At 40.7% G+C, this 27669-nt stretch overlaps 5 protein-coding genes across 5 annotated transcripts; 1 reads left to right on the top strand and 4 right to left on the bottom strand.

The window, feature by feature from the left end:
• Window positions 1–376: 376 nt before the first annotated feature.
• On the bottom strand, window positions 377–2382 carry hoxb5b (homeobox B5b). Its single transcript, XM_079577413.1, has 2 exons — window positions 1626–2382; window positions 377–1293 (listed from the first exon to the last, which is right to left on the bottom strand). Exons 1-2 carry the CDS (start codon window positions 2230–2232, stop codon window positions 1046–1048), a joined length of 855 nt encoding a protein of 284 aa, XP_079433539.1. The 5' UTR covers window positions 2233–2382; the 3' UTR covers window positions 377–1045.
• Window positions 2383–2853: 471 nt separating this feature from the next.
• hoxb6b (homeobox B6b) lies at window positions 2854–5061 on the bottom strand. The gene is made up of 2 exons (XM_079576991.1): window positions 4552–5061; window positions 2854–3523 (listed from the first exon to the last, which is right to left on the bottom strand). Exons 1-2 carry the CDS (start codon window positions 4973–4975, stop codon window positions 3261–3263), a joined length of 687 nt encoding a protein of 228 aa, XP_079433117.1. The 5' UTR covers window positions 4976–5061; the 3' UTR covers window positions 2854–3260.
• A 4621-nt stretch (window positions 5062–9682) lies between these two features.
• ttll6 (tubulin tyrosine ligase-like family, member 6) lies at window positions 9683–16027 on the bottom strand. Its single transcript, XM_079577443.1, has 10 exons — window positions 15909–16027; window positions 15717–15802; window positions 14938–15163; window positions 14495–14673; window positions 14203–14391; window positions 13257–13413; window positions 11692–11943; window positions 11281–11343; window positions 10924–11062; window positions 9683–10076 (listed from the first exon to the last, which is right to left on the bottom strand). Exons 1-10 carry the CDS (start codon window positions 15972–15974, stop codon window positions 9805–9807), a joined length of 1629 nt encoding a protein of 542 aa, XP_079433569.1. The 5' UTR covers window positions 15975–16027; the 3' UTR covers window positions 9683–9804.
• An 11-nt stretch (window positions 16028–16038) lies between these two features.
• On the bottom strand, window positions 16039–16886 carry LOC306978355 (tubulin polyglutamylase ttll6-like; the record flags this gene model as incomplete). The annotated part of the gene is made up of 5 exons (XM_079576878.1): window positions 16039–16052; window positions 16127–16287; window positions 16357–16487; window positions 16652–16773; window positions 16853–16886. Coding segments are annotated over 5 exons (462 nt in total), but the record flags the coding sequence as incomplete, so codon positions are not given.
• A 5064-nt stretch (window positions 16887–21950) lies between these two features.
• calcoco2 (calcium binding and coiled-coil domain 2) lies at window positions 21951–27660 on the top strand. Its single transcript, XM_079576877.1, has 15 exons — window positions 21951–22037; window positions 22663–22836; window positions 22911–23013; window positions 23272–23426; window positions 23995–24120; window positions 24207–24332; window positions 24401–24469; window positions 24537–24634; window positions 24824–24881; window positions 24942–25100; window positions 25197–25373; window positions 26385–26501; window positions 26564–26732; window positions 26891–26916; window positions 27146–27660. The coding sequence occupies exons 2-15, from the start codon at window positions 22666–22668 to the stop codon at window positions 27311–27313; spliced, it is 1722 nt and encodes a 573-aa protein (XP_079433003.1). The 5' UTR covers window positions 21951–22037; window positions 22663–22665; the 3' UTR covers window positions 27314–27660.
• Window positions 27661–27669: the final 9 nt, after the last annotated feature.

The following is a 27669-nucleotide window of genomic DNA, read 5'->3' as shown; positions in this document are numbered from 1 at the left end:
ACCTCACGTGACTTTTCACAGTCTGTAAGTAATATAGGCCCTATACAATCTTTGGTAAGGCTGGGATTTTTACCAACTTCAGCCATTGCATGTTATACCAGTAAGCCATAAACTTTTGGGATTTTATACTTCTGTTAGAGCAGACCGTCGCACTGGTGAAGGTCAAGACGAGGTAAGTTTGAAAAGTTTTTCTTTTGCGCCAGCCATGGCCATGAAAATAGCGTCAAAACTAAATAGGTGTTTGTGGTTTGGTCCTGTAATAATTAAGCTTGATTAGCCTATGTTATTATATTATCTAATTAAGGTCAAGGGGATCATATGGTTTCGCATTTAAAACATCCGAGACAAAGGAGTTGAGTCGAAACTTTTATTTCAAGCGCTATAGTTCACTTACAAATACAAAAAGCTTATTGGCGAAAAAAGCGGACACCACTTACAGCCTATATCCACAGAATAACCCTTTGCACTAAAAGTTTTATCACATTGACAGGTTGAATACATTTGCATTGCTCATAATTATTAGACCTAAAACAATAGATGCACAAAATATCCTAGAGCTACACATTATTGGCTTTTTTTTTTTTTATGAAAGTGTATGGTTTGCAATGGCCACGAGAGAGAACCATCAAAACACGGCTATAAGCGCTTTGACAGAATGGCCCCAAATAGTACATTACATTCAATGAACAGCAGCATATGGTTTGGAAACTTTTTTTTTTCTTATTTTCTTTAGCTGTACAATTATGACTCCTGTTTAGACCGTCAAGAAGAATAAAGAGCTAAACATAGCGACCTCAAGAGACAGAAAGAGCATCAACAATTATTAATATTTACATACTTCTCCCCCCCCTCCCAAATATGACATCAAAGCTACCACAACTAAAAATGGCATTAGGACCACGGAATACTTCTTCTTCTATCACAATAGCATGCTTGGAAGGTGCTGCGCTTTTTCAATAGCTTTACAGTACTCATGGATTTCACTTTTTTTCCCTTTCCTTTTCTTTATTTTATTTTTTATTATCATGATGCTTCCAAAAAAAACTCAGTTGTGGAAGGCGCTGCCTCCTGTCACCAGACTCATGCTTTTGAGTTTATTGTCCTTCTTCCACTTCATCCGGCGGTTTTGAAACCAGATTTTGATCTGTCTTTCGGAAAGACACAAGGCGTGGGCTATCTCTATCCTCCGCCGTCTGGTTAGGTATCTATTGAAGTGAAACTCTTTCTCCAGCTCTAGAGTCTGGTAGCGGGTGTACGCAGTTCGGGCCCTTTTCCCATCTGGTCCAGTCATATCTACAATTTCATAGAGAGAATTAGCGGTGGCAACAACAACAACAGCACAATCGTCATCAACACATCAAGGTGGCTGGCTGCTTTGGATGGAAATTTGAGGAATAACATGAAGTGATGCGGAGATGCATGCAACACCACCACCACGACACCAAACACACACACTCTCCACTATCGCTGCTTCTACCAGAGATCTTACTACAACCAATTTCTAAGCCAGACCACAAAGCCAAATCTTCAGCCCTTTTCTATAACCTGCGCCAACCTGCTCACTCATGCACTTGACATATTTATGACACACTTCAACAAACAAAGTAGTTTGATTGTACATGTACCATGGCTTATGTGCAGTTTCCGCATCCAGGGAAATATTTGAGGCGTTTGGCAATCTGTGGGAGCCGACGAGGTGGCACTGGGCTCCTGCTGCTGCTGCTGCTGCTGTTGCTGCTGCGCCCGCGGAGCAGAGCCCGACCCTCCGCTGCCGTGTGCGCCCTCCTCGCTCTCGGACACCACCGCGCCTCCGTCGTCTATCTCTGTGAAATGTGCGCCGCTGTTTTTGTTGCTGGGGGCTGAGGTCGCGCTCCGGTCAGACGGTGGAGAAGGGCTTTTTAGTTCCAGTGGATCCCTGTTGGCGCAAGACGGGGGTGGCTGGGGCTGCACCGGGTCCGGGGACGAGAGCGAGCAGTTGGGCGTCTGTCTGTAGCGGGCATCCGGCGCGAATCCACGGGTGTCGTCTCGCACGGCACCGAAGTGGCTGCCCGCGTTGGTGCGGTTCACGGTTAGGTCCATGCCATTGTAGTTGTAGCCGAAAGACCCGGAGTGCATGGTGCCAGGGTCTCTGAAGGAGCCGCTCACAGCGCCGTTAGTCCCATAATTTAGTAACTGATAGTCGGAGCCATTTGGATAGCGCCCTGAGAACGAGTTTACAAAGTAAGAGCTCATTTGCTTGGATTTTTAAAGCCTCGATTTGTAGATCTTTGTCGCTATAATCCTGTGTGCTTGCACGATTTATGGACGCAATCATGAATTATAAGCAATGAAGCCCTACTGTACTTTGCCAGGTATGCGGCCAAATATGGGAGAGCGTTCGAGAATCACGTGCCTTTGTTGACCAGTCGTAAATCCTCTCTGATGACTTCAAGAGGTAATTCATGCTCCATGGTTACAAATGATGACGAAATAATGGTCGTTAGGCTCCAGTCAATGGTGCCTCCCCGCTGCGCCGCGAGAACCGCGTGTGCAGATAGCGCCATCTTCTGGATGAAAGTGGTATCTACCCTGAGCTGAGCGTGAGCGCGCGCTGTCAAGGCCTCGGTGCCATCCATCATTTATGTAACGCGCGGATAAAGTAGGCCACAAAAGGCTCAGGTAACACAAAACAGAGACTTAGCGGCATTTACTGCTGTCAGCTTTACGCACCGTGCGTAAAATCTGACTTATATTATTCTGGCTGTTATTTTGGAGAGACAAACTATAAGAATAATGAAACAAAGCATGTTCCAGATTGCATCAAAAAGCCTTTATTTCTATTTACAATTTTCTAAACAAAATATTGCACACGGGATTCAGATGTGCATTGAACACAAGTGAACAACAATAAATAACATTCAAGGAACATTTTCTTATCTGTACAAATTGAAATACTATGGCACACGACGAGCCTGTAATAAAGACCACAGATTAACAACTAGACAGCTACAGCCACAGCAGGAGGTGTACAGTGAAGAGACAAAGGCTCCTCTGGTGCCACAGGACAAAATGAGGTAACAACATGGTCCAAATCTACAAAATAAAACAAATACAATATGTACATTTTGGCGGATTTGCATAGTCCTCTAAATGAACGCAGAAGCACAAATACCATAAACAAAATCTACCGTGCACACACTGAAAGTCTATCACTTCAAACACCAATTATCTACAAAGAAATACACTTTATTTCAGGAATGTCAGCGTCCACTTTTTATTTTTTATTTTAACTCTTTGCCCTCGCTTTGCTCGTGCTCCTCTTCGGTCTTGGACGGGTTCAGCAGCTTGTTCTCCTTTTTCCACTTCATCCTGCGGTTTTGGAACCAGATTTTGATTTGTCTCTCGGTCAGACACAGCGCGTGGGAGATCTCTATCCGGCGCCTCCTGGTCAGGTAGCGATTAAAGTGGAACTCCTTCTCCAGCTCCAGGGTCTGGTAGCGGGTGTAAGTCTGGCGGCCCCTGCGCCCACTGTTTCCAAACGGGCCTAAAGAAGAAATAGAGATGGTTACACGGTTAGTGTGTAATCTGGATTCCAGATCAAAAGATAATTTAGTTGATCAAACAAATAGTAGCCTACACGTTTCATCCGTTTCCCACATGGGAGTAGGTTATGTTGCTATCTCATCCTTAAAAAGGCATCTCCACTTACGCACACAAAGAGCATACTTCTTTATTATGTTTTTTATCAATCCACTGATAATCCTACAATGTAAACATTTCGAGTTTTGAACTGTTTCATTTGCTTTTCTTTGAGCTTTTACCCCCAAATGTGTTCATATAAAAACATGATGCGCAATGGCGTGTTTTCATCGCCATAATATAAGATGTTCTCGCATTGCCATTAACAGCAACTGTTCTTGTGAGTCATTAGCACAAACAATAGACATCCATAAGGTCAAGCTATTTCCTGTTATTATTGTCATTAGTGTTTCATTTTAGTGGCTTTAATCGCTGCGCATAAACGTAAGCCTATGTGGCCGGGTGAAAGGGTCGATGCAGGCCCAGTGTGAGCGTGCATGTGCGCGCGACCGTGCATGTAATCCTTGTGCTGTAAGTGCGTATTTAATGTTAGATTTTACCTTCGACTGACCTGCTACAGGACTGAATACAAAGTAGAAGCTCAATGACACATTCAGTGAAATATGTTCATTTTTCAGTAACAGCAAAGTAAAAACGACGTCATAAAAAAGGCTAAATAAATAAATAAACGTGCAACCTTTAAAGTGGGCAAAGACAGCATTTTAGCATGTAGATTATGGATTAATTCATGCCACATCTTAAGAAGAGTCTTGTCTTGTGCGCTGCTGATGTGGCAGACAGAGCCCTGAGGCGCTCAAACATCGGTGCGCTATGATCTCCACTGTCTGCCTCCAATCATTGCGCGCTTACTGTCACTGAATGTAAAGTTAAGCACTCGACCGAAAAGTACAATAAGACATGCTGCAGTCTACAATCGAGCGCAATACATGCCAAGAACAACTCGATTCAAATAATAAAGAAGTTTAGACTTACCAGCGGCGCAAGCGTTCATCCTTTGCATCCACGGGTAGATCAGAGTCGAGGTCTTGTCGTCCAGGCTGCTGCTCATGTTGACAGCGCTTTGCTCGGGGCACTCCGCCGCTTTCCGCTGCTGATGCTGGTCCTGCGTTACAAACAGCGCCTGCTCGTCGCGACTCGAAAAGGCGCACTGACCGTCGGCGTCTTTGTAAAAAGTCCCCACCGGGTTGTAGTCGCAGCTCGCCCGGCCGTACTGCTGGTAGTAGGACGCGGGGTAGACTTTCTCCTGCATGTTGGCCGCTCCATACGTGGCCGCGTTGGAGTAGTGCCTTAACGGGTCGCTGTATCCCGAGGAGTAGAGCGGTATCTGACCCAGGAGAGAGTCCTGTCCTCCCGCCAGAGACACGGGGAAAGTTGAGTTAACAAAATAGGAACTCATTGGGTGGACAACGGGGTGTATATACTCCGAAGGGATATGATTTGTTGTCTTTTATAGTCCAAGTGCTTTTGCCATTACTTTATCGGAGATTTGGTATTTGCTGAGAGGGGGGGTTGTGAGGTGCCACTGAATACAGAGGGGAAGTGTACCATCTGATCAACCTCTGGCCAATCAGCGCCGTCTGTTCTTGCACTATTGCACCCATGGGGGGCTCTTGTTGCGCGCAGGGGTCCCCGGTGAATCGAAACGAAGCGCTCGACCCTGTCAGTCTCAACGCACCTCAGTCACTTACAATAAGCCAGATGTGCTTAAATCAGACCCTATGAGATGATCACTATAGTCAAATAACAGGAAACACCACCGTGGATACTAAATCCCGCTCCAATCAAACTTGAGCGCAAGTAAAACAACAGAAAAAACAGTTTTACGCATTGTCCACTTTTACGCACAAACAATCCTCCATACCAGAAAGTAATCCCGAGAGTGTTACCAAGTCCTTGACAAAGAAAAGGCACATGCAGTACACGTTTAACTCTTTGATAATGTTCCAATTTGTTCTCTTCCTAAAGGTGAGGTCCCCTGCTGCTGTACGTCCGACTGCCTCCCGCTGTGAGGACCACGAGGACACGAGCCGCGTGCCATCATCATCCACTTCATTATAACCATCATCATCATCACCAGCATTGCGCGTCAAGCGGACACTAATGGGGCACTGTTAAAACTGCTAACTCCAGTAGCAAGGCACGTGTGGAAGCACATCATCTCCAATTCATTTAAATTCAATAAACCAAATACTGATAAAAATTAATATGAAACTCATGGAAGCAGCATTAGGTGCCTCATACCTCGTGCAGAGCAGTGATTCGTGCAGATTTGGCGTCTAATGTTCTTTCCGCCTCACGAGACATTCTTCACGTTTTATTTAACATTATAACATATTAAATGCCTGTTTTAAGTGCCTGTTTTATAATTAGGCAAGATAAAAAGAATAATGCCGCTTTTTTAATTAATAATTTTATCACGTGCTTTTGACGCAGCGTGACGCATTATGTTATTGCTACATATATGGTTATATGATATCATATAGCCTATTATATTATATCATATCATATTATAGGGGCCTAGAGCCCATTAGCTATGGTATTACACACAAATACCGTTTTTCCTTTCTTCTTTAACCTCGCATTCGAATGAGCGTCTCTGTATTTTGTAGGTTGTTTTTTTAAGTTCTCTATCTCTTTTGAAAATACAAGCCATGGCACAACTTTTTTTTGGTATTAAATCGGCAACATTTGTTGGTATTTTTAATCTCGCGAAATCACCCACAAATAGGCCTCAGACCACTGCAGTGTGACAGAAGAGCCGCGTTTTCATGCGCCTTGACACTTTCATATATATGGGCCTTTCATACAGGAGCAGGGGCGGAAACGGCGTGGATCACAATAGGAAAAACACAAGCGTTATAGATCCAATCACCAGATCACCAGCCATTTCACAGATTCAATTATTAATACCACTGGTCTCCGTCCTCACACGCAGGTGCAGCGGTGTCTTTACGACCCCTCTCTCACAAATGCAGACGGTTTTGTTCAGGCTTTCATGGATTGCCTTTTATTGCCGGCATCTGTTTGTGAGAGGTTGATTATAGGCAGGGTACATTTACCGTCATTGATTGTGTAACAGTGAATGAACGCACGTCCATTCAGGAAAAGCCTTAGTCACACGTGTGGGTTAAAAGGATAACAAAACGGAATCGTGTATATATTTAAGAACATCAAGTGCAAATGCCCGTCAGTAAAAACGTGGGCCTTATAGTGGCGCAAACTGTTTTATTTGAAATGACACGGAAATTCGTGCGTAATGGCGCCTTGTCCGCAACCACAAAACAAGCGAAATCTGCAGAAATGCGGGGAAATCTTAGGAGTATGTTATAGATATTGAACACGTATAATTTTAACACATATTTCACTGTCACGTGATGTGATATTTCTGGTTTTAGCGCCTCATCATCATTATCATTAAAGTCAAGCTTATGTGGCCGGAAACCAGCTGCTGTCACTTTCAGAATGCAGGCCGCAAACTTCAACTTAAAACACCCACTTCTTTATTTTTCCCTCTCTCTATTTCAATATGTTTTTGTTTTAGATCCAAGCCTCGCGCCGCCGCTGCAGCATCTCACGGGTTAAGTTCCAGGATAAGCAACTGGTTGTGAATAGCTCGTGCAACGTAAGAAAAATAAGCTCTAATTTAACAATAGAACCACTGATTTTTATTTCGTGTACAGCCATACACATAATCCAAGCAGTATCCAATGCAGCGTGGGGTTCTTGTGTGCCTTAAACTACAGCGGCGCTTTGGCCTGGTGCGTCAGAAACAGCTTACCTTTTGTTGATAATCCATCATGCGCACCGTGACTGTCACTCCGCTCTCTCGCTTCCCAGAGCTCGTTCTCAAATCGTCCACTTTTTTTGAGCTGCGTCAAGTGATTTCCAAAAAAAAGCATAATCCAGTCATCACAAAGAAGTATACATCCCTCATTTTGGAAGAACATAGCCAGAAGTGGATGCACATTAGAACATGGCGGTGAGACGTCAGCGGCGTGGCTCCTTCTCGGGCAATTACGCACGAACATGATGCCGCTTTTTATCCGCGAAAATCAAGCAAATCTGCGTGGGGAAAAAAACAACGAGCATAGAAAAGCATGTGTTACTAGTGTTAAGTGAATGAGCGGTGCAAAACAGCAGCTGCAATATAACCCCATGGGAAATAAGTTCCCATTCCTAGTGTCCACATGACTACGGGCGACCAATCCCGGAGCCGAGCGAGTCGTAAACTTCGCTGGCAAAGTTGTAAATTTTCAAAAACAGCAGCCGTTTCTGGGCTTTTAGAGGCGCTTTCTCATCGCCATCTTTATTTTTTCCTCATGGCTTGTGGTGCGTAAATGTGGAGAGGCTTTCAGATAAAAAGAGAAATGTGTGATATTATTATAGGGATGGATGCGCACCTGGATTCTGCCTAGGTTTTCTCAAAGGTCTGTACGGCTTCTGGTTATTTTTCTCTCTAAATGTAGCCTATATTCCACACTTTTATTGTAGTTCTTGCCAAACAAAATTCTTATTAGGCCTATTTTCGCATTTAAATACAATTTAAATTCTCTGTTCAAACCTAAACTCCGACTTGAGGCGCACCTTTCTTGTAATAAAATATCTACTAAAAAATTCGCTTGTATTAAAATAGGACCAACTAAGGCTATGAGCATAATGAGATTTTATAAATAGGCAAGTTGGACCATATCGTCTAATACCTCTGGTTAAGCCCCAAGGGTCTGAAAGTCTTATCATAGACTCTTCAAGTTCAGTCTTTAAAGCTTTAACCTGTAAAAGGAAAAAAATGCAACTTAATTTTTTTTTTCCTTCCCCCCCATCACTTTCAAAGTTGCTCCCTACTTTGCAACATCAGCTTCTATTGGGTAACACGGCGCCTCTCTCCCTCTTTCCTCCTTCCAAAAGGATTTCCGACATTTACAGACGCAATAAAGCCATAAATTCCACAAATGCGATGCAAGTCTCACCCACTTTCTTTTTTTCCGGGCCTTTTTCCAAGCTTAAGCCTCCGCGTTATTTGTATATTACAGGCTCGAGCAAGAAACATTAAGTTCAGGCGAAGTTTTGGGGAAAGTGTAATGGGATAGATATGAAAATAGATTTGACCTGTTTTAGATTATTTAATGGTTGTTTTGGGGACTCGCCTGTTTTGATTAACGTTATTGGCGAATGTGCATCGCGGTTTCTTCGATTAGACACTTGTACTTTCATCCTTTTGTGAGATTATTATGGTTAAAAGCGTGAGGCGCGAGCCGCAACTCAAGGCCTCAGCGTGGATGAAAAATCTATTACAAACTACAGGCCTTGTCGGTTCTGCATTTCGTGTTTTGTTTTTGTTTTTTTAATGAAAGAAAGTGTATTTATGTATCAATATTTGCAACAGGATAGCCTTTGTTTTTATGTACAGGCTATATATATATTTTGTATTTCTGCCTCCTCCACTTCATCTCTGTTGGGGGCGTTCTCTTGGGTCATGTTGACTTCCTTTTATCCCCAGAAGAACAAAGAAACCGGACGAAGAGGCGTTATAAAACTTTATGGCCTCTTTCGTCAACATTTCCAGCATTGGGGACTTTTCACTCGCTGAAACACGTGTTTTTGTTTAAGTAAAGCGTGAGAATGAGGCAATATATGACACATTATTAGTACGTGTTAAAGCACAGACAAGCTGCTCAGTAAAAAAAAATAACAATAAAAAAAATAGTGCAATTCAATCTGAAGCTTGACAAAATGAAAATATAAAGTAAAATTAAATACACGCCCTGCAGCAGGAGTCGATTTTTAATGTGTATCTCAAGTAAAAACAGCACAGTTGGAGCAGATGTCATTTGAAGGACCTTTTAAAGTAGCCTTGTGTCTTTAATTATTAAATATCTCAGTAAATATCTCACCATCAAGTAAAGCAAAAACCTGCCACTTGTGTTTCATACATTTCTTAATCACGACATGTTTTACAAAGCCTGCTGGTCACTTCCTATTTGGCACAAAAGCTCTGGTTCATAAAATGTTCTCCTGTAGAGATTATAATGTAAACAAAAATGTCTGCCATCAAATAGTGGACAGAAAAATGTAATATTTCCTTTATTGCTTCAGCTGTGGAGTTTCACTGAGACAAACGTAGAGTCCAGACACTAAAAAGTCATCAGGCACAGTGTGTTTCTGCTTTCACAGCTTTGGGCCGCTCCTCCACTTCCTTAATCCCCTGAAAAATATCTGCTTCTCTTCTCACGTGTCTGTCTGTGTCTGTGATTTCAGGCCTTTCCTGTGCGGAGCTGCTCTTTGGGAGGGGAGGCGCACCGTTTGAGAGAAGCCAGGCCTTTGGACCAGGGGGGCCCGAGTGGAGATGACTAACAGGCTCTGCAGGGTGTCAGCGTCCTGGGTCATGTAGGGGCACCTTGCTCTGGCTCTGGGGATCGGGTTTATGAGCGGGATACTGGCCCGGCCGCGGTTGTACGAGCTGCTTTTACTGTCCTGGCGACCCAGTGTGGAGCTGCCCACTGCAACAAAGAGGTATTCATATATTAATAAACAAAACACCGATATGGAAAATAAAGCATATACATTTTCTGTTATTTAAACAGAAATCTATCTATCTACTATTTTTTAACATAGTGAGAAAATTAACCTTGGCCATTTTTTTCTCTAAATAATGAAAATATGCAGCCATTTACAGTAAGAATATTTGGCATTTAGATTCAAATTCAGAACAAAATATTGATAACAGAAGGGCAATTATGTTTGCAAGTAAGCAAATGTTTAATTCACTGTAATATAGTGTGAATTGTACTACACCAGACAAAAATATCACAAAAAATATTAACCACAGGTTGATTATGTTGACAGATACAGATGAAAGTACATGAGCAAGATATACTCAACAAACAAATAGTGAATAAAGCAAAAATAAATAAATTACAGTTGTAACTGTTGGACCCTAAAGTGATGATAAAATGCCAACACCTTCAAAGGACTTCAGAACATGTGGGGCTGTATTTTTATGTTAACATCTCTGGGCTATAAATTTAAATGTTTATATACAACAACAAAAAAGAAATCCTAATAATAATAATTATTAAAAAGTTACAAAAAAAATGAAGACTTTTGTGATCCACTGATGGATGTATTTTAGAAATTCTGCAGCAATATATATTAAACATATACTGCGGTGACAAATATATATCAATATATATATATATATCATAGATATTATGTTAATGTATACAATAAACTCTGTCTCTATCTCTACACTAATCTAATCACTAAATGATTATAACCTGGCATATTTCCAATAGAACTTCCTAAATGAATCCTGTAATCCTGCACAGCCCGGCCCAGGGAACGTACCGGGGTAGAGCATCCTCTGGAGGCTGGAGGTCCCGGACTCCTCTGGTCTGGTTTCAGACTCAAAGCCTGAAGCGTTCAGGGTCCTCGGCTCAAATGTGGACTGCAGTAACCTCGGCTGCGTCATGTGGGAGTGAATGAACTGCACAGTCAGAAAATAAAAAAGATTATGAGGATTTAATTGACTCATCATCACATTTCATTAGAACCTCAAATTACAGCTGAGAGGTCCCAATTTTGAGAATGACCAAAATGAGAGGAAAAAAAAACTATTTTATTATACATTAAAACAATTTCAAGTGTTTTTCTTTTGAAGAACTTAGACTGTAGATAACACATGATCATAAATTATGTTTATACCTGGTGTGAGCTGAATGAACTTGGCGGCTGCCTCCTCTGGGGAACCTGTAACAGTGAATCCAGCTGGAAAAAGGAAAACACTACATTTCACATTTTGATGTATATTGTTTAAACAGTGTCAAACAGTGTCTTAAACCCATAGAAGTTATAACAGCCAAGAATACAGTGCAGCTCTGCGTTGTAAATTCATTAATTTACAGCGTAAACTTTCATTATTTTGTAATTGGACGTGACTAACGCTGATGTGCTTTATCTTAAACATTTATTGGGAGAATGCATTACAAGACAGAAAAAAAGAATCATAAATGATGTTCACTGAATATAAGAAACTAATAATTATTTATATGAACTACAGCCCTCGTTTAATTTGACATAGTGGTAAAAGAATCTCTTCCTCGTCCAAGGCCAGACCTTTGTCAGCTGTGTTCTGTGCAGGGCCTGTGTGGGGGCGGGCCTGTTCTCTGGTGGGACGTCCTCCGGTTGCTTTTGCTGCTGGAGCATGTGGCGAATTTGGTCAATGACTCCGAGCTCCTGCAGAAGCCTCTTCCGCTCCAGGAGCCCCCGAACCCGCTCCTGCTCCTCCTCAGCCGCCCTGTCCTCTCCCTCCTCTTCACCAGCAGCAGCAGCAGTCAGCAGCACACAGGCAGCGGGGGTCTCTGGGAGCTGGAGACACAAGCACTAACAGAGTAACAGGCACTGGATTTCACACAAAACAAAATCAGAAAAATATTTAGAGGTGAGTGCTTCAAATGGCTCTTGTAATAAAGAAATAAGTAAGTAGTAAAAAACAGTAGAAAAAAGTAAAGTCTGAGCTTTGTTTCCCGCTGATTTATGTAGAAACAATAGTAGCAGTAGTGATCAGTATGTGAAACCCTTTACTTTACTGTTTATTTTCAGTATCTGAAGCCACTGTTTAATAAATTCATAAAAATCCAAGAAGCAAAAATTAACCCAGAAGATCTACACCAATTCATTTTCTTCTTGTTTTCCGATCATAAACCACCACAGACTTTTTATTTTTCGAAAGACAGCAAGCAACAAAAAAAATCTATAAACTGCATATGAAATAATTGTTTGTATTTTATAAATTGAAATCACCCCTGGAAATGAGATTCCTAAACTCAGTGGGACTTTCCTGGTTAAATAAAGAATAAACAAAATAACAATGATAAAAATAAATATTTATTAACTCAAATGCAGTCTTCAGGGGAAGGATTGGGCTCAAAAGTGGGACACACAAGATTGGTGTCAATCGTCAATGATCTGTCAAATCTGTGAACACTTAAACAGAAATTAAATGTTTATAATTATTCAATTAAAGACTATTTAACGTGTTGGTAACATGTTTTTTTTCACTACTTCACTTCAACACTTTGTTTTTGTTCAACATATTTATTTTCTATTGCCCTGTTTCTTACTTTGCTTTTAAGACTTGTGGACTCTTTTATTTCTCAATAGTTTTTATTGTTTTGTGATTGGCACTTTGATGATTGTATTTGTTGTAACATAAAATCTACAGGTATAACTAAAACTACCTCAGCCTAAGTGCTGTGTTAGAAGTATATATTTTTCTTTAAATATGAATGTTTAAATACATGTTATGTGACAAACAAATAATAATAAGACCAGCACAAAATAATGGTGTCAGCAAATGTATTTCGTGGAGCTGGTTTAATTTCCTTTTTGTATACTGTATGCATCCACAGCTATTTGTTTACAATAAACCCATTTATGTCAGTGAATGACCGCGATAACCATGTTTATTTTTTTCTGGCTTGCCAATAAACCGTATCTAAATTTAAAATGAGAGACATGCAATAATAGTTATCTGCATGAAGACTGTTGCAGCCAATTTGCATTGGCCGAGTGCACATTAAGTTACACTGGAGAGGTCAGCCAGACTATGAGCCATTTATCACGCAGAGAGACGCGGTTTGGCTCCCTCTAGTGGATGGCGTTGGAACTACAGCACTCACCAGCCGAGGCTCCGGAGCAGGGGTTTGGATGTCGGTTTGACTCCTCCTCGGTCTGATTCCCTCTCCCGCGGTCTCTCCCTGCAAGTCCTTCCTCCGACCCACTTTCAGATCCCTCTCCTTCTGCTCCTGCTTCAGACGCAGCTCCTGCAACTGTTGCCTGTAATAACAATTGTTAAGTCTATTATTGAAAGGTAAGTTACAACAATATGTCCAATTAATGTGAAGTATTTTAGAATAGAAATGATCTGTAAATAAACAATAAAGTCGTCATATTTACCTGTTACCAAATTAACTATTAAATTAACCTTTGACAAGAAACAAAAACGGATAAAATAAGGGTAATTGTTGTGATGTTCTATAGCAGTGGTTATGATATTCTTTTATTTTATGCACTGTTCCAATTAGATAATTTATATGTTTGCTTTTTTATCAATTGTACATATCTTTATCTTTCTACTTGTTTGCACATGACCTTGCTCTTTGATTGCACATTTTTTTCTGATTATTTGCGCCCGCTGTGTGTTCTTAAGAGCTGCTGTAACAAGTTCATTTTCCATTGTGTGATCAATAAAGTCTCATCTCTCTCAAACCATTCATACCAATTACCGCCTAATAAAATATTTGACCATCCACCTCGCCTGCATCCAGATCCAATAAGGACTAAACCAGGTCTGAAAAATAAACCAAAATTGTATCTAAACTACAATGTCTAAACAAGAGAAAAAACACCTGACCACTTTTAGCTGAATGTTTTCTTCAACAATAGGAGTATGTAAGTAAAACGTAGTATGAATAATATGGTACTATAATATTCTAATGTGATGAAAACAGCACTGGGCCTTGACGGAACCTTTTCCTTCAGTGTAAAGTGTGTCCTTGCCTCATGTGCACCGTGGTGTTCTGTGCTGAAAGTGTTTGTACAGAGTGTGTTGTCCACGGCTTGTACCTGGCACACTCCTCTCTGGCCTTGGACGCGGCGGTTTCCTGAAAGAGCGAGCTGCTGTGTTTGAAGTACTTGTCATATTTCTCCCCTCCCTCTCTGGGGTAGATCCTCCTGAAGCCTCCCAGGTGTTTGGCCTCATACCTCTCCATCTGCTGCACGGAGGCGGCTTGGCACTGACGCAGCTCCTCTGACCTGGAAGTAGGAAACAGGCATCACTGATACGCATACAATTAGCACGTCTTTGAGCGCACGACCTTGTCTGGAAAAGTCTGCCTTTTTTTTAATTTTTTTTTACCTGGCCTCTCTGGAGCAGTTCTGTTGTAGCCTGTCCTTCACCCTGCGTCTCTCCTCTTTTGTGATCTTACGGCGGTCGCACACGCCCAGGTTGATGAGGACAAGGGTGTCATAGAGCAGGGCATCCTTCACTTCGCGATCCAGCTGAGAGTCAGTGGTGAAACTGGGGGAGTGATTTACCTGGTGAGGAGCACATGTGATTTACAGTGTGGATGGAAAAAAAAAAAAAAGATGATGGCAAGTACGACAAATAAAATGAGCTTGGAAAATGAAATGAATGGGGAGAATGAAAGGCAATAATGATACAGACAGACAGACAATAGAAAGGGAAGATACGTCTTTGTGTTGCAATCTACAATGTCACCACTGGAGGATGCCAAAACACACACTCCGGCTCTAATTTACAGCGCTGTATCTGTGCTTTTTGGTATAGTAAATTCTCACCTCCAGGAGCCACGGCCTGAGCTTGTGATCCAGCAAGACGTCGAAGCCCAGGATTTCGAAGCAGGCGCTGCCGCTGGTGTGGTTGGGGAAACAGGTGTGGTAGTGGTGCTTGAGGATGGGATGAGCCGAGATCAGGACTTTAATGATCACATCTTCAATGTCGTTCCACATTTTCTCTACGTTGCAGTTCATGGCCTCAAGATGCTTAGTCAGGGTTGATAACTTTCTATAAAACAGCAACATAGGCATTAACCCTAGAACACAATCGCTCAAATTCATAACACCATCACTGACGCCGGGTGATTTTTACCCGAGATAATACACTTGATAAAAAAGTACTTGTCATCAAAATCTATCAAAACATGACAATATATGACACATTTGAGTAGTGTCATGTCTAATAAAATTACAGAAACGCATCATGAGGGACCATATAAAAATGCTCCAAAATCACAGGAAAATTAGGAATTTGGGAACAAAAAATTCCTAAAAAACAAAATATTGAAGATGGAGACTTGGACTTGAAGTCGCAAAATAAACGTGGCAGCCCTGAATGTCAAGGGCAAGTTTGCCTTATTTCATACATTAACCCTACACTATCTTCTATCACTATTGCTGGGTGAAAATCACCCGAACATGTGTCTGTAGGAAAAAGCGTTTGGATTAGGAAAACACCCATGCCATCAGAGATGTCAAAGACAATGCTGAAGCTACTCAGAGACCCATGACACTCAGATAAACCATTATAATGAAAATTTGGGCAATTACTCATAATTTACCTTTTACTCCCGGTGTCCTCATCACGCACAAAGTTTTCACTGTGTTTGTTTATCGAGTAGTTGGTGAGATGCATGCACACGTCTTCCTGCCAACAGCATACAGAAACGATAAACCAGTCTGCTGACATTTTTCTTACTTACCAGCTAAATGTGTCTTCAGTGCAAACTAAAGTAATATATACATACACGTACCACGTTATTATGAGTTGGCTCAGTGTATTTTGTGGTGCAGAATCGAGCCAGACCCTCTTTGAACATGAAGATGCTGAAAGGGTCACATGACGTTACCAGAACATAGATCCGCAAGTCAAATTTGTACCCGTCAATTATCAAAGGCTGTTGAAAAGAGGAAAATTTGGATTTAGATACTTGAGATGAAATATAATCTTTCTGTACAGTATTGTAGGCACTTGCTTTGGAAATGTAAACCTGGCAGATCATATGCTCCCCGGACTGGACTTCTTTACTTGTTTTGGTGATGAAGATGCCTTTGCCTTGGCACCCAGTGTCCGGCTTACAGATGTATGTTTTGTTCTTTTTGGCCCTGGTGTAAGCTTGGAAGTCACTGTAACTGCAGAGTACAGCACGGTCATCAGTAATAAAGAACTAAAACAGTATGATTTGTAAAATGCAAACTGACTCGGCAGGAAGGCACCACGTTCTGGGGAAGATATTGTAGTCTTTGGGGAAAAGTTTGTGCATACGGTTCAAGTTTCTTGCCAAAAGGTCTTTGCGACAGATCTCACTCATTCCTGGAAAATGATTAATTTTCTGCAAAAAAAGACAGGTGTGTTGTTTGTTGACCATACACAGGATATAAATTACTCATATTATCATAGGTCCACAGTTTAATCTTAATTCTTGTTTTCTTCATGTGTTTTCCTTCATAAGACATACACTTAATGAATGGATTTTTTTTTTAAAGTCCCTAATACCTGATAGCGTTTCATATCCCTGACTCGACCCAGAGACACAGAGCAGTCGGTCCAAAACAGAGTAGTCCAATCCTCGCCCTCTGCTGCCTCCCGGAGGCCGTACCTTCGAGCTGCACGTCGCACTGAGCACAAACATGCAAATTTTGCATTTATTAATGACCCTTTTTAAATATTTAGTTGTAATCCATCCACGTAACATACCGCTTTCATATTTGCAGTTTGTGAGGTTGATCCACAGTCATCTGGAAGAGAAGGAGAACAGAAGGACAGACTTCTGCTTTGCTGCAAATCTTTACATTTTAACTGATCATTTAAACATGCAACAAGCAACTTTTTTTGTGTGTGTGTGGAAACAAAGTAGTAAAGTACCTCTTCTTGCTCTTCCTCTTCTTGATGACCAGTGGAGGTGCTGAGGCGCATGTTTCTGTTTGGCTGTTGTTCCCTGAGCCCTCTCCCTGCTCCTCATATTTAGATGCATCTTCTTCATCATCTTTGTCGAGATTGTCCACAGGTAGTCCCATCTTTAATGACCATGTAAAAAAAAAAAAAAAGTACAACTTGTGGTGAGTTGTAACACAGTCTCTTTCTGCTTGCCTGAAAGCTTGAGTAATTCTTTTTTATTTTTTTTTACACAAAACAAAGGAATCTAACCCTCAACCTCACACACCACAGCAGGAACTCTCCATGTGAGCAATGTAATGCAATATCATAACATTGCACTATTGCAGCCAGAATGACAGAATGATAATTGCCTGTCGGATTATGTCTATAGACAATTTTGTTATACAAATATTTTACAAAGACTGCAGAGTACGTAGACACATACAAATAACTTTTGTTGTTGAAACAACTCTCCCAGTGTCCAACAACATTTTTAATCTTCTTCTCCACAGTGTAGTTTTAATTAAACATGGGGTTATCTTTATTGCATTAGTTAACAGCCACAGAGCAGTTATTACATGCTGCGTTTATTATGGGCTGTGCTGCAGTGCGTCACAGTGAAACTCAGTCACACAGAACCATGAACAAGCTGTAACTGCACACACGGACTCATGTTTCCGTTTCCATTTCTCTCATCAGGCGAACGCTCGTGCTGTCAGCACTTGTCACACTCTGCCATTCAAGGGCTATTGTGGCAGGACCGATGCAAATGCTGATACATGAGTGAGAGTAGAAAGTGGGATTTGTTGCTGGCAGGGCAGTGAAAAGCAGAGATGCAAACACTCTACTGTGTTTATAATGGTTCAAACACTAGCATTAATGGTAGACAAGGGTTAAAAGGTTATCAACACGGTAGGTTAGTGGCGATACATGGGCTTTGTCAGATGGTACTCAGTCAGGGTCAACTGTAATATAGACTTAGAAATGGGACATTTAATGCCAGTGTAGCTAAGGTAAGGCATTTTTCTAGTTAAACATGTTTCACCAACTACTGCAGCCCAATTTAGGCCTCTTTTAGACCCATTTTCCAGATCCAGTATTGTCCAAGCCTGGCTTCAAATATTTTATGAGGAGCTACTTGGTATGAAAGGTTTGAGAACCATTGCCTAAGGGTTATCATTTAAGTGGTACAACTAAACTAATGTCATATCTTCAGATGGAAGAGAAGGCAGAGACCTATAGAAGCCAAGCACTTAACATCGTTTTCATTCTGCTTCTGTTGTCATGTTGTACCTTCTACAAGAAATCTAATGCTTTTAGGAAAAATAACCAAACCAGAAATCCACAAATGTTGAACCTTTGAAAGGTTTTCTTTTGTCAATGGAACAGGATATGTAAGCCATTCTGAAAGTCAATAGATATTCGGTCATTGTGTGTATGTACCTATGTGCCAAGTGACCTCAGGACAATGGGCAGCACTAGTCACGCCAGTGTCTTCGCTGAGCTCCACTCAGTCCTATCTGGTGTCTTGTAGTTGAAGGTTAGGTCAAGTTAATTTGTGATAATGATGGAGATTGAATACTTGAAGGGGGTGGCTCTAAGGAGGGACATCCCAGGTTCGCAGTGGGAGGCGGCGGTGCCAGGTAACGGTATTTGATCTGGATAATCCTGGCCTCGAACCACGAGTTTTGCACAGGGCTCCGAGACGCCCCACTGACCTCAGCGCGGCTACTGTTACAAACACAGAAGGATTTCTCCAAGGCTCTCCCTCGCTACAGAAGTTATACCTCCTGACACCTTTTGTATAATGTGTCTGTCGCAAACAAAGGACAAACAAAGAGACAATCAGGGAGATTTATGTTGTTGTAAATGTCAGACTCACAAAGAGGAATCAGCCACACACTGTCGCGGAGTTCAAGACGAACAAAGAGGCAAACTGTTTTCTGTATTCTTCTAGTATGGGTTGAGATTTTTCAATTTTGTTTTTTAGAGGGAGAAAAGGAAAACCTACTATCTGTGATGAAAACATATTAACTTTGTTACAGTAAATTAGACTGCATGACGAGTCACTGAAAAGCCTTTGAACACCTACGGCAAGGGTTGGACATGATCGGATTACTAATTATGACGGTGAAGAAATTTCCCTTGTGGATCAAGAGTTCATCCAGTATGAGTATAAACATGAACAAATGTCACTTAAGTTTTCAAAGCTGAAGCCAATAATCTGGTACCACAAGCAATAAATTAGATCTTTTTAATTATCCACAAAACATTCACTCATCTTTTTCAGTCATTTTTTCTCTAGGGACCAGAGAACCAGATCAGACTGTTTTGTAGGACGCCTTGCTTAAACGCAATATGTGAACACAAATCAACACTGGATCACCACATGACATTTTTGCTATAAACAGGGAGTTGCTTTAAAGCACAAAGTCTTCTGAAAAAGAGGTCACACTCACCTGCACTACTCGGCCTACATTTGGAGAGCCCAGGGTGTGTTGCTCCAGTCTTGAATCTTTTAGTTTCCTCGAGAGCTCTTCAAAATGCAGTCACTGTTCTCTGCGGAGAAAATGATGACCCACATTTCAGCCTCATGCGCCCCTGCTCCTGGATCCTAAAAAACAACAGTAAATTTATATCTCACAAGGATGCCTTAGGTGAGATTGACTTACGCTGAAGAAACGTGTGCCTCTGCGGATCTGGTGACCAATTAAAAACTACTGGAGACAAACACCTGATCTGCCGTGACATGATGCTGAGATAATGAGCCGGAGAACTCAGCGGGGAGTTAGGAGAGGGATAATCCCCCATATTTGTAAACTGAAATCGGAGAGGCGCATCTCATCACCTGGACCTGTTACATTTAAATCTCTGCCCAAACACAGTATGCAGCAAGTGGGCCGGACATGGATCTCCTGCCAAGCTACAGAGGTCGACTGTTAATTGAACAGGGAACAGCAGTTGGAACAAAGCATTAGAGCAATTAGATTGTAGAGAGTGTTGTAGATAATAAACAGTGAGTGATAATCAGGGTAAGGATAGCCTGAAGTCACCAAGTACAATGAGGTGTGATCATCTGTGCCAATTACAACAGCCAACATTAATAAGTTATAAGTTGTCGTCCCACTACATGTTCAATGAAGCAGTTTGTTTTTCTCAATCATGAGTTTAGTTTTTTAACTATAAGACTAAATATAATGCATTGTTATTTTTGCACTTTCTCTAAACATATTCAGAGCTTACAGAAAAGCAGATGAGGAAGACAGTACAGTCTGTAGGCTAAAGTCTCTGTCCTGCACAATGAAAATGTTAAATTGAACAAATTTGTCCAAGCAATATTACATATGTACAACAACAAAAATCACAACATATCTATCTAACACCTTTCGTTTCGTTGGAACCAAGAGGCATGGATTTTGTGGAATGACTAGTTCGACTTTACAATGTAAAAAGTGGGAAATGAAGTAGCATGAAGAAAGTACATACAACAAGGTTAATAGAAAGTGCATTGACAGCCTTTTTGATTGACTTTTTTAGCCCATTAATATTAATCATTATTTACTTGTACTGCCAGCAAGCACACTCCACCTCTTACTAATGTTGCTCCCCATTCTTAACACGTTTCTGCCTTTGTGAACACTACAATCAGTTGCAGGAGAATTAATATACCTAAGCTTGTCAACCGTTTGCCTACAACAATGCTCACTTACCAGTGTAACATCTGGATTGAAATGAAAACTTTGCTTGAAAGTCAAGCTGAATATTTGCATTACCTTGCTGTGAACAGCGTGACCGTGCCTGTTGCTATGGCAACGGAATGCTGACTTCTACTCAGCAGCTATGCTAAATATTTAGCTTTGTTATACAGCAAACAAAATGTTCAATTTACCAAAGGAAGAATCACCCGAGTATCCCTCCGTCACCAAACGATTCAGAGTTTTCTTTATCTCCGCCAGCGGTGACCCTTGCCGTCTGCGAATGGCTCGAGGCTTACGCACCTTGGAGCTCAGCACATGTAACGTAACGTAAACATCAGTGAACCCCGCACGTGAACCCCGCACGGTCCCGCGCTCACCTTTGTCACTTTTAGCCATAGCTAGCCTATATTTGAGACAAAATCACAGAGCACAGAGCGTAAACGTCTTTCTTAGAAATAGTTTTAGATTAAGTTTTGGCCAAGGAAAACGAATTGTTTATTTATTTATATTAATCGTTATGTTTGTTTTTTGTTTTCTCTTTTTCCCCCTGAAGTGTGAGCCCTTGCTTACTGGACTTACTCTTTTTACTCTTTTTATTTTTTATTTTTTATTTTTTATTTTTTTACAACCGCACAGGCCAAACGAAAGCACGATGAACATGAAGTAACATGGCTCCCTCTTGCGTTCATCAAACGATAATAAGTAATTTTGTTTGATTTGATTGCATCTACTCTGCTGTTTTCTGTTCTATTTTTCTTGGACATTTTGAGGACCCCCATGAAAACGAGATGATTCATCTCTTGGGGCTGATCCTCTAATAAAATGTTCATAAATGATACGTTCCATGGTTGACGTGCGAAAACAAACCCGACTTCATGCTATTATTTCCCTACCTATGCCTTAAATCACTAAATTATTTAGACATAGTTCCAAGTGATCACCCTGGGAAAGTTATGGTCAGCACGACACGAGAGCTCCATAAACAAACAACAAATGCCAGAGCGTAAAGCCACAAGATTGTTTCTATTGCCAACAAAATTAGGCTAATAAGCAACATTTAAGTAACTATTCTTTCCCCCTTTAAAAAATAAAAACAAATATGTTTAGAAATTAAAATATATTAGCGTTGGTTAACTTTTATTGCCATATTATACAATAAAAGTTAACCAATATTATGCTGCAATATTATGATTGTTTTCACAGGTTTTTGAATGTACGTACCGTACTTGAACGCACCTCAGAGAGAGCAAGGAGCGAGTGTGGGACCGACCGATCTCTGTCTGCGGACCTGACAAGAGACTGCGCACGTAAGTTCATGATCAACTATGTACGGTTTCTATAAGCGAATTATACTAAAACTATAACAAAACATCAATAGCTTCTGTCTTGTGGAAGTAACTAAACACTTTTGTTGGGACACAGATGCTGTTGTTTACTTGAACAGTCTACTTTCGATTTCATATTCTTCTTAAAAACTATAGCTATGAGAAGATTTAAAAGCGAGTAAATATTGTTCTTAGTTCTTGAAACAATCCTTTTGGAGATAAAAAGTTGATGATGTCGCCAACTGACAAAATAAGGGTTGTTTGTGTGCTGTGCTTGTGTGACGATACAGGAAGCATGATTCAGAATCATACGAGGAGGCATCGGGCGTAAATATATAAAAAATACACCGTAATAATAATAATGACAACATAGCAATAATAATAATTAAAACAATGCAGAAATAATCCTTTAAACTTGACTAATGTTCTGTGCATATGGTTTATGATTTAAGTGCAGAATTAAGAATAAAATAAGCTATGTGTATGAAAACCAAAATGTTATCTAACTCATTGGACATTTTTTTCAAACTCAGTGGGCCACACTGTACTGTTGTGAGTTTTGATGCTGTTTGCTTTAAGTCAGTCTCAATGCTATGATTTATTTCAGGCCATGGATAGCTCTATAGAAGCTGCCTCCGCTGACCCCACTGCAGCGACCTTTTCCCAGGTGGTGTTCACGAGCGTCCCGCGGTCCTACCCCATCTCCACCAGCGTCATCTGCCACTACACTGTCACTGCAGCGTTTCAGCCCCATAGCAGGGACTGGGTTGGGATTTTTAAGGTCAGCCAGACACATTGACTGTACATTCATAGTCATTGTGTACCCCCGGATCTGATGTGTTGAGTTATTTTCAGGTTGGGTGGAGTTCTGCCAAAGATTATCATACCTTCGTCTGGGCAGAGCCAGGTCTAGACTCAACAGGGCAAGAGACACTGGCTAAAAAGGCTGTTTTCAAAGGTGAGAACAGGCTGCTGTGTCTTGTATAGGTTAACTGCATAATCTCATTACTCAGTTGGGGAGAGAGAACGTGTATTTTTACATATTTTACAAATGTATGCTTCATTTAAGTAAAGCCTATATAACGCCTGACCATACTCGCTCTCTCACACTCACACACACAAATAAGTGGAGGATATTTATGAGAAAGAATGGCAACGCTTATATACAAATATGTAGAGCACTTATAATGAAACTGAATGTTGTCCTTTATCATAGACTACTACCTTCCCAAAGATGATGAGTTTTACCAGTTCTGCTACATCGACAACACCGGACAAGTGCGAGGAGCCAGCACGCCTTTCTGTTTCTGCACGAGTGATCAAAGTCTGGAGAACAGCCCGGATGACGACCTGCTGGTGATTACAACACAGGTAGTAAATATAAATCAGTTTGAGTTTGATTCCATTCTTGAGTTGGGGGGAAGAGCTTTTGGAGATTGGGCTCTTGCTTCCTGACAGTTTAAACCATTTTCTCACAAGAGCATAGTTAACAAAATTATAATTACACATTTTCAGACATTTTTACTGTGATGTTTATAATTTTCCTTCCTTGTTGGACCTGGGCAGATGTGATTAACAAAGAGGTAGAATGTACATAATTGTTGCTGTGTAACCATACAGTACATAAGGGCCATAAACAAGTCCCAGTTCTGTCCTATATATATGGACTTTCATTATCACTTACTCTATGTTAAGAACTTTTTTATGATTATTTTCTTTTTTAAATTGCCACTTTTCTCGTGCAAAATCAAAGTGACTACCTACCTTTGGCATTATACCATTGATCTAAGTGATAATAACATGAAAACCTGTCTAATGCACTTTTTTTAAATTATATCAAACAGTGAATAAAAACTGTAACGGCAAAGATCTTTATTTTTTGTTCAGGCCCCAAGGTAAATATAAGGTAATATTGACTTAATCTGTTTTACTGAAACAGGAGCAAGTTGAACAAAGTGTACGTGAAAAAGCCGAGCTGATGAAAGAGCTGGAGCAGATAAGAGCTCAAAACGAAACCTTAAAAAGTGATTTACACAACGAAAGGCAAGAGGCTGAGAAGTGCAAGGTTGGTGCTCCGTTGTAATTTGCTCGGGAAATGCAATAGTGTATCAACCTTTTTCTTACTGAGCCTTGTGGTCTGTCATTTTACAGGGGCTGAATAAGCAGAAAGAGCAAGACATGACCAGTCTAGTCACAGAATTGGCTCAGGTCAAAGCTGAAAAAGATCGCCTCAAAAGTGACTCACAAAAGCAACAGGCGGAGATCGACAGCTTAAAGGTTAGTTTACATTTTCTACAACGTTCAAGTCAATGCGAGCAAAATATTATGAACTTATTCTGATGTAGCTGGAGATGACAAAGGCCCAACCGCAGAGGAAATATAGCTTGGATTCAGCTGATACTGCCAAACAAAATGTAAGCCTTTTAATTCACAACGCTACATATGTTTGATATTTCTTACTGTAATTTCTTTGATGCACAGGAAAAATATGAAAAAGCGTTGATAAAGATTAAAATGCTAAAGGAGGAACGGGACAAACAGAAGGCAATCAATGAAACTCAAAAAGCAGAGCTAGCCGAGTAAGTCACCACTGATATTCTTATTATTTACAAAGTAGTATAATTTACTGTATGATTAGACTTATACACTTATTTTTGGACTATGCACCTTGCTGAAAGTGGATTTTCTTTTCATTTTGGCACACACAGCCGCCACATAATACGACAATGTCTCCCTTTAAATGTATTAGTAATAAAATTGTGTTTTAGGCTAAAGATAAAAGAAAAGGACCTGCTCAGAGCACAAGACAACGTCCAGCTATTACAGGTACAAGCCACATAAAATTCAAATGATTTAATTACAAAGACTGATCGTTCCAGTGTCTAGGTTGATCTCCAGCGCAGCGACACAGAAAAGCAGAGGATGAGCATTGAGGTGCAAAAGCTGCAAAACATCATTCAAAGTTTGAAAGAAGATATTGAGGAAATGAGCAGGAAATCAAAACAGCAGGTTCCAGTTCAAAATGGCCCAAATGAGGATCTCAAGGTGGGGAATTACTCTATCCCTTTGTTAATACACAACAATGTAAATATCATTTGATGAATTAAGGTTTTGTCACTCATTGTTGTTATTATCGTTTAGGTGAAGTGTCAAGCGCTCACTGGTGAACTGCAAAAGGTACAGAGATTGTTGGCTGCTGAGAAGGAAGAGTCAAAAAACATCAAAATACAGACAGAGGACTTACACAAAATGAAAGAACAGCTTGACAATATGACGGCATACTGCAACGATCTGGAGAAGAAAAATGACAAATATATGGTAAAACACACAAAACACTGAGGGTTGCCACATTGTGATCACACAGTAAATCAGGGGTAGGCAACGTCAGGCCCGGGGGCCAAATCCAGCCCTCCAGCACAGAACCTCTGGCCTCCAAGATGATTTTGAGAAATATTATTATATTATAATATTATAATATTATATTAATATTATTATTTATGCAAATAAAAGATCAAATACCTGTTAAAGTAGTCTAAAAATGCAAGAAATAGTATTTTGTCATTATTTTAAAAATGTCCTGTCAGAATGTCCCTCTTGGTCATATAATGTTAAAAAGTGATTCTCTACTGGTGGGTTGGGACCTAAAGGAGGGTCACGGCACCATTTTCAGTGGGCCGCGAGTCTATGGGGAACTTTTATTCAATATTTTCCATCTGAAACTGCATGGAAACACTAACTGTGTTTCCATGCAATTATGATGTTTTGATCATAATTTCAGTCTTAAAGGGATATCTACTGCTTGTTCAACAAAAACCTGTGTGGAAAATACTATATTTTATACGATATATGACAAATTACAGTTTTATTTGGGTCCTCGGCTTGTCATCTGAGGGTAATGGTGGGTCCCAAAGGCCTGCCACTTGGGAACCACTGATGAAAACATTGGCATTTGCAGAAAATAGTTCTTTACATTAGGCTACAATGTTGAGGTTCGGCCCTTGGGTGTTTTGGCAATGATGAAAATTGACCCTCCATGACGCAAATGTGCCTATCCCTGTAGTAAATGGCTGTGTGCTCGACAAATGCTACAACCGTGTGGTTCCTTGGTACCCAAAATGGCTGGGTGGGTCTAGAGCTTTGTTTGATCAAAGGGTCACGTCATGAGAGATATTTTTAGAGCAAATAGTGGAATCATCACATACGACTTAGAAACATTTGCAGAAAACACTCCAAATTCGAATTATTTGTTTGTAAAAAGATAAGCAAATTGACCATCATTGTTATACATGTTTGTATTTTCAGTAGTTTTATAGTTAATGTAATTTCCAGATTCAACTAAGAGAGGCCCATGAAGTCATGGCTGAAAAAGACAGCATTAGAGAAGAGCACGAAGATGTGATCGAGCTCGAGAGACGCGAGAAGGAAGACCTCGCTAAAGAAAACCAGGTACAACATTTCCAACCACACCTTTTGTGTGTAAATAATTAAGCCGTGTCTTGTATTTATAGAATCTAAAGACTGAAATCGAAGAGCTGCGCAGAGAATTAGCAGAACAACCACAAAATGTTTTGGAAACAGTCTATGATGAAGTCAGATCGGAAAACCCACCACCGACGCACACGGACTATGAACAACCCAGTGCAACAGAGGAGTCTATGCAGCTGTATGAAAACTTAGGTTAGTTACACACAAGAAAACAACAGCCAATTGGATTTGTTCATGACTTCCACCCTAATATGCAGTCTGCCTTGTTGTCGATAGTAAATATATTACTGTACATGTAATTTGATAAACTTCAGATGGCGTCGTAATTGGTGTGTTCTTTTTCTTTGCAGCAAATAGAGAAAACACAGAGGAAGAGGTAGGTTTATGTCACATTATTCTATGCCTATCTGTCAATCATAAGTTCTTAAAAAATACCACACACATATTCACACAATCCTCAGTTCCTAAGGTCAATAGCTTCACAAATCGCCACCTCTTGCAGCAGCATACGCCTAGGGTTGTTTACAGTTTATTACCAATGTGGATTTAAAACATAATCCGGCCCATATTTTGTTACCATGCTGACCTGTCTATTTTTACTTCAGGATTGCCTGGTGTGTAGCCTCTGCCAGGAGCATTTCCCAGGAATCACCCAGAATGAACTGGAGCAGCACGAGCAGAGCCACCGCGTGTGCCCCTTCTGCACCATCATCTGTGACGACATGGAGCAGGGCGCATTCGAAGATCACGTCTACGGCCACGAGTTAAACTAAAGCTCCCTGCAGCTACACTTATACTGCCTTGTTTGTAAATATTTTAATTAAGTGAGGGTGTATATTCATTCCAAGAAAATAAATGTATCCACAGTATTTATCCAGTAAGCTAAACTAAACCAATGAAGCTCAGTCACTATGGAGTTACACAGCAGTGGTTCCCAAGTAATTCTTCTTGGTTGAAATGCATTGAGAAGATATTTGGTAAATTGAGTTACGATGCAAACTAGAACAATCATCCGCCCAGCCAGGTAGCTCCCAGGAATAATGTGCTTGCTTCTTTTCAGCTTTTGATCCATTAAAATTATGATGGAAGCACACATGTAGCAGTTTCAGTTTAGGGCGATGCAAGTTAA

This window comes from Gobius niger, assembly GCF_951799975.1.
Source record: "Gobius niger genome assembly, chromosome: 19".
In the NCBI taxonomy this organism is placed as follows: Eukaryota; Metazoa; Chordata; class Actinopteri; order Gobiiformes; family Gobiidae; genus Gobius; species Gobius niger.
Note: the sequence above shows the minus strand (reverse complement) of the source record. Positions and strands in the feature narration are given on the sequence as shown.